Source organism: Berghia stephanieae, chromosome 1 (assembly GCF_034508935.2).
Source record: "Berghia stephanieae isolate SIO BIC M18660-M18661 chromosome 1, UCSD_Bste_1.3, whole genome shotgun sequence".
NCBI lineage: Eukaryota > Metazoa > Mollusca > Gastropoda > Nudibranchia > Aeolidiidae > Berghia > Berghia stephanieae.
In genome coordinates this window covers 91,422,005-91,429,504 of record NC_088360.1, presented here as the reverse complement: position 1 = coordinate 91,429,504, position 7,500 = coordinate 91,422,005, and the positions used below count along the sequence as shown (strand labels likewise).

The 7,500-nt window shown below is 35.2% G+C and overlaps 1 protein-coding gene across 1 annotated transcript in view; it reads left to right on the top strand.

The window, feature by feature from the left end:
* Positions 1–4,927, top strand: part of LOC144961824 (uncharacterized) — a 5,642-nt gene extending 715 nt beyond the window's left edge. The window contains exon 2 of the mRNA XM_078894889.1: positions 3,003–4,927. Within this exon, the coding sequence (XP_078751015.1) occupies positions 3,003–3,376 (374 nt within the window). The 3' untranslated portion in view covers positions 3,377–4,927. The remainder of the gene's footprint in view (positions 1–3,002) is intronic.
* The last annotated feature ends 2,573 nt before the right edge of the window (positions 4,928–7,500 follow it).

Here is a 7,500-nt window from a genome sequence, read left to right as displayed (position 1 = left end):
TTTTATAACTGGTTCTTCTCTTTCTTTCTTTAAAAAAATTTTTTTGGGGGACAATCTTCCGTATCTGCACAGTGTCTATCGGGTTTAAGGTAAGATTTAAAATAATAAAAAATTATCACAAACATGGAACGTTTAAATGGCAACATTAAAAAAAGGGCTATGTTTTCGGTTGCTAGAAATAATCCAGGTACAGAAAAAAAAATTGGCTAATATTTAGTCTTGGAATACTTTAAACCATGTGGCCACAGCCTCTGTGAAAGCAAGATAGGGACAGGGACCTCTCTTCTTTACCAGTGTCAAAAAATGGATTATCTTTTGTTGCTTGTCTTTATTAGGCCGACGAAGATATGCTACATAACAATCTGACAAAACAAAATAATTTTTTTTTATTATTAATCCCCTTTAACGACAATTACCTGTCACAACTTTCCTTTGGGGCAGATGCTTTCGTGTACTAAGTAGTAAGGGAGCGTTCACATATTACGTCATCAGCTAGGGGGGGAGGGGGTCTACCAAATGTTGACATGTGTTGACATGGGGGAGGGGGGGGGGTCAGACCCAAGCTGATGTCATCAAAACATAGGCAAATTAGGCCTATTTTATTAAATGCAAGAGCTTCAAAAATGGCATTCCAAATAAATTAGCAAAAAGGTGAAAAATTAATTAAATGATGGAATCATCAAAACCGACTGAACTGCTCAAACTGCTTGCTACTATTCAGTTTTGATTCTGAAAAGTTTTCTTCATCAATCATTTGATTTGGTTGTGTCTAGTTTATTAAATATATTTTGGAGTTTTCATCTGAAGAATGAGTAATAGTATTAGTAATACACATCTCTATGAAAAGTTTGTTGATGCCTATTTAAAGGCACATACTGATGACAAGCGCCAACTTGCATTGGCAAAGGCCCAAGCATTATGGAATGGGCTTAAGGCCAATAAAGTTGTGGACAGAGAAAAAGCTGATAACATGATCATCCAATGGCGTGCAAAGGCAGCAAGCATATCTGCAAGAAAAATTGGAATGTGGGCTGCATTTGTTAAAAAAGGAGAAAATAAAGAACAAGCAATAGGTAAGCACTTTAGTTTTCTTATCGATCTAGGTTTTTATTTGGTCCGAGTCGATAATAGATGGATACCCAGAAGTTGGAAAATTCATCCCTCCACCTGAAAATCCAAGACCCAAACTTCAATTTCAAGAAACAGATGATTGGAAGATAAAACACATTCGTCAATCCCAATATCTGCTCCAAATAGTGAAATGCAGTGACAACTCATGCTGCAAACCTTGGCGTACTAAATATTCATCTTTTTTTCCAGAGCGTTTTCTGCCACCACCTGTACCACTTGCTTCATGTGATGATGGTTTGGAGATAGGCAATAATGGAAGATTTGGAAGCCTATTTCAAAGTTTGTTCCTTTCAAAACAGCTAAAGATAAATTGCTATGATGAGAATTGCCCATCTCTCAAGAAACAAGATGGGAAAGGGGTATCACTTCTCAAAAGGCGAACTTGCCCTAAATGTTCATTGTATCACTCCTCGATCACAGCAATGAAAGACCATTCACGAAAATGCGGCATACAAGAAGAACAGCAAATGGGAGAAAGTGATGACGATGAAGATGAAATTGATGATACTATTTATAGTACATTGCCAGAGGTCCAAGGCAGAAACATTTTTGAATCAATTAATTTTATGTTTGGAAATTGAAACAGAAATTCATTCCACTAAAAGACTAATATGCTATAAAATAATTTGCCTCCTATACTATTTTAAATTACACTTTCTGAAATTTTTTTAATAGCACCTGCACCAAGTAGCCTAATTTAAATAATGTTTGTTAGATTTTATCTTTGCAAATTTAAATTTTATGTCCCCATTGTATCGTAAAACATAAATTATCAACAGTTTCTGAAATTAATAAAATGTCTGAATGTGTTTTATCAAACGTTGATAATCAATGTTTATGGTTTGAAAAATGAATAATAAATATTGTGAAATTAAAGTTATCTTTTAGTTTTTATTAAATTAGATGACGTCATCATCTGTTGGGGGAGGGGGGGGGGGGGTCAGGTCAATGATGACAAGTGATGACTTGGGGAGGGGGGGGGGGTCTAAAAAGGGCAAATTTTTGATGACGTAATATGTTAACGCTCCCTAAGTACATGAAGGTCAGATGGGTCATGATTTGACTCCAACTCCAACATTAATGTGAACTGCTTAGCACTTCTTGTCATGGCCACTTAGCGAGATGCACATATATGACAGTCTCAGCTTATATCAGCTTCGAGTCATTTTCAGAAACTCAAAATTAAAGAACAGTCTCCTTTTAAAATGTCTCAGTGAAAATAATTTTCAGTGATCTTTATTACACGCTGAGAAGGCTTGAGACGGATGAAAGAAGAGCTCACCCCGACAATGGTGAATTTTAATAAGGATATAATAGAACTACTTTTATAATATACAGTACATCACTTCCTAAAATTGAATAGAAATAAATAAAAACAAAAGCAAATAGATTTAGGGTTATAAGAATGAGTCTCAGGAAATAGCCTTCCATTCGAATTCCATGAAAAGTTGACATGTTGAAGTTATAGAGAAATTACAAAAAAAAATGTAACTAAAGAAGACTAGTGCTTATTCTTGATGAGCTGGGCGTCAAACTGCTGTGAGATCAAGCATCATCAAAAACCTACCTTTACCTCAATTGAAAACAATAGCCTTTGTATGCACAATGACATCTGTATCAAGTGGCAGACATTAGATTGGTGTCTATTGGATTGTGCAAACTGACGCGTAATTGATGCCTTATTATTGCACCCACACTGAATAGGAATCTGTTAGTGTTATTTTCAAGTATGTTTGTCACGGTTCATGCTCCATTGCAGTCAAAGGTAAACCATTTCTCCACCATCTGTAGGTTACTATAATCATAAATCAATAAAATATTTTCCCCTTGCTGTAGTAATTTTTTTTCTTCTTTTTTTACCTTCTCAACAGAACAGAAACTGGAAAGATTGAAGAAGAGTAAGGAAAAACCTTCATCCAGGGACATTATCAATTCATTGGCTTTGTTTCATGATGATCAAATGAGAAACTATGTGAATTCTGATTCAGTAAGTGTTGACAGTACATTGGATTCAGATAGAGAACTGACACCTTCTTACATGAAAAGAAAGCTCTTTCCTGAATTGCAAGCAATCAATGTCTCAGAGATTACAGAACTTGTCAAGGAAGATTTTGTTGAAAAAACTTTTGAACGACTTTCTTTACAAAATAATACAAATATTTTTGAAACCGGAGTAGTGAAAAATGAGGCTGCTGGAAATAGTGATGAATGTCAATTGAATAGAAAAGATAAAGAAGATGTTTAACACTTAATTTTGATTATACTGGAATATTATTTGGAGATAAGACTAGAGCTATCACTTAAATAATCAGTCTTTTTTTTTAATAGTGTGAATAATTCTTTTTACTTTGGATAGCTGCTGCTCCAGTTGACTGACACACAATGAAATGAACCTAGATATGTCAGTTTGGCCTATGGTCTATATCAAATATCCTCTTGTTTAATAAGTGTGTGTGTGTGTGGATGGCCGACGAATCAAACCTCTGGAGTCTCGATTTTCACGATCGGCGGATCAAAACTGCATACAAGTTTTGCGCACCTTGTTTTATTTAATTTTGGGCGGATCAGACCTCGATGTTATCAAAGGTCTGATCCACCCAAAATTAAAGAAAACATGGTGCGCAAAACTTATATATGTATACTTCAGATCCACCGACTATGGATATAAGTTATGACAACCAATTAAATTTTTAATGTGTTGAATGGAGAAAATTTTGTTCCCGCGTTTGTATTAGTAAATGTGAAAATTAAGGAATGTAAAGTTAAGCTACATGATACATGTGCATACAAGTCAAGTCTGATTTGTTATCCACCACTTCAATATGGTGCTGTTGAGATGAACTAGAATTTAAAAACAAATTATAAAAAAGGGTGAAAATGATATATAAATTCACGATAAACAGTGACTATACTTACAATACAAAGACTTATTTTAACAAAGACTAAAGTTTTCCTCCTTGAAACCAGGTGAATGCAAATTATGGTAACAGAAACATTCAAAACTCTTCAGAAATCATCCCGAAATTGTCTAGAAAATTTAGTAACTTTCAAAGAAGGAATATATGATGTTAGGCACATCAATACTGATAATGTCCCAAACATCAAAACAACCAATTTCAGTAAACAGTCCTTTCGTTATGCCGCTGCAGTTTCGTGGAATACTCTGCCGGAGCACATGGGAACGGAGACAGATTTGACTAGGTTTGAGTCTCTTATGTGGCAGCTTCTCAGACTGGTTCAGATCGGTTTTCGGTTCCCCTAAGTAGCCTATATTTGATATTCATATAATTTAATGAAACCGTGAGACATGTCAATTTTTATGCCTAATGTATATTATTTAATTTATGTGCAAATTATTTTATTTATTATTTTTTGTTTTATTAATTCTTATGTCTGTGAAAAGCCTTAAAGGGCTTACTGATTTTAAATCAGATTTTATTAAGAAAATATACATCATTATATTTTTTTTCAAATTATTGTTTTTAGATTTTGTTGTCATTGTTACTAGTTGTTGTTATGTATATGATACATATGTATTTTTACCAACAATAAATATGTATTCATTCACTCATTCATGATAAAAAATATGTACATGTATAAACATTTAAAATCGTCATATTTTTGTTTTGAATCATAGCATAAAGCTGTTTGGCTATAGTTTTTTAGGTTTTGAGCTGTGTAATTATCTTCGAGATATTTGTTTTCACCTCACTTTTCCTTCTCCATGATGTGCAACTGTTGTTTTAACCTTTTTGCAACCTATTGTTTTCAAGAAACATGGAGGGTAAAAAATTTACACGTGTTGTCTTGTTTGACTTCTTTCAATTTAATGTTTAAAAAAAAAATGAAATCATTTATTCCAACATTCATTAACATTGCCAAGACCTAATTTAGAATCACATGGTCGTGTGGATGGGCTCATTGCAAGCGCTTCAGTTAGTGAAGTGGCAAGACTGTTCAATTTTAACAGACGGATTGTTTATTCGCCGAACTCTGCCTGAGTGACTTGGTGATGCTTAATCACTATCCATCTGGTAAGATTTAACTGTATTGCTACTTTAGTGACTGATGCGTCTGTTTTAAGGCGTCCAACTACACGACTATGTGCTTTAAAAGTAAGTCTTGGTATAGTCACTGGGTGGGGTTCCTGACCTCCCATAGTGGGCAGGGAAGTACTTCTGTGTCTTCTATCGTCCTATATCTGCTTTCCAACTTGCTTTCTGTCTTCGTCTTGGAATGAGATTACTTGGTTTTGTCTTGGCCCTGGCCGGATGCCCTTGCTGAGAGGGAAACGGTCAAATGTATAGATAGTTTTGGGAGATGATATTTTTTTCCCTTGTAAATCATCTCTCTGTTATGCACTGTATTATGTTTTGTTAAGTATTATATATGATTTGTAAACATTTGAGTGTATACCTCTTAGTAGGGGCCTGTGCTTGTGTGTGGATGAGACTTTTAGTGATCTCAAACAAAGTACACTGATAGTGTGCTCTTGGAATCTACACATGTTCCCTATTTGAACCAATTCCCCTTTGTCTGCCTTATTCTTGGATGCTTTAATTGTAATTCTAGAACTTTTTACTATCCCATTTTCTTCCTTTTTACTGGCGCTGATATAACCTTAATGTGTTGCAAGCGCCGAAAAACCCTTAAAAACAAAAACAACATTGGTATAGTCAATGATTGGAATACACTCTGTAAATGATTTTAAACGTTTTGATTTGGAGGGAGTTAAGAAAGAACTTGTAATGGACAATATCAATTGCATTCTACCACCTATTTTGATAGGGTGTTAGTCTATCGGAAAGTACTTTCCTCTAGATCTAACAGACCCAGCTACCCAATCACTGCTGGTTGGACAGGGGATCAGGAAAAAATCTCGACTGAACTGGGGATCAATCCCGGTCCCTTTGTGTGAGTTGCGATTAATTAATTAATTTTTTTTTTACAGATTGAGCTATCGGGACCCCTCTTCAGTAGGAGTAATGTTCGTTTCAAAAAGCAAGTTCGCGCATTGTGATCTTCATCTTTGAGTGATTCCAATAGTAAAAAATAGTATCGGATTTTTTGTTTTGGAATGTTGTTCGTTCTTTTATTTATTTATTAAGTTTGGTTAGACATTTATTTATTTATTTGTTTATTTATTTATCTATTATTATATTTTTTGTTGTTTTGCTTGAGAACAACAACGTGAATTTTGCACATCAACGTTTTTATAAGGGAAAACTTTGAACAACATTCGAACAGTTTTATCGTGAACTATTTTACCCACAGGCACATAATGTTTAGTTTACAAAGAAAAACCGAAAATACTTACTTTGACTTAATCCGATCTCTCCTCAAGGAGAATAGGGTCGTGAACATAATTATCTTCTCCATGCTGTCCTGTCCTGTTGGCTCTGTGAGGCAAATCCATTTTTGATCTCCTGTTCAACTGTCCTCCTCCGTGTTTCTTTTAGTCTTCCTCTCTTCCGCTTGCTGTCAGGTGTCATCGTTAGTGACACACAGGGGAGGCTGTTGTTCGGCATCCCTAAGAAATGTCCCATCCATCTCCATATTCTGGGAGTCACCATTTACCTAAGAATGGATGTATACTCCATTCCTCATTCGACACTTTCGTCTTAGTTTTAAAAGACGCCTCGAAGTTATACGGATAAATGTATCCAGGACCCCGTTATCTTAGAATACAACAAAAAGAGGGGAAAGGGCAAGGCCAAAAGGGTAAATAATACGTCATGTCTCAATATCTTTATTGCATAAAGTGATGGTACTTGAAATTAAGAATAGGTCAAAACATTGCTTTGCGATTCTTTCATTACTAAGCTTGAACAATGGAGACACACAATAGGAGACAGTAACAAAGCATTGGAAACCCCTCGTGAAGAATTTCAAACAAGCATAAGAATAGACAAAATTGCCACAATTTCCGGGGTAGTCTTGATTTCACCTGCTGGATCCGTTTTTATGAAAGCAGACTAGCGCTTAGTCTCTAGTCTCTGACTTTAGTCAAGGGACTTGAAAATAATCGGATTTTATGTGAGCTGACTGAGCAAGTCCCAGGCCAAAAATCACGGCACATTCGGACTAAGTTTGGCCAAGTTTTAGTCATTTACTGAGGTCAGACTTCAAGCTTAGTCTGAGACAAGTTACTAGGATACATCGGAGACTGAAGTATACGTGAAACTTAGGGACTCCTTCCATATTATGTAGGTGTTCAATGTCAAGTCAGTAAACATGGCATTTGTGTAATGATAGAATGTGTTTTGATAAAATACACACCATTTCTTCACGCTATATCAATCGTACAAATACGCAAAAAGTTTATGAGTACAGTGCACTCTGGATATGTTGCGTAAGTCGATTTTTATT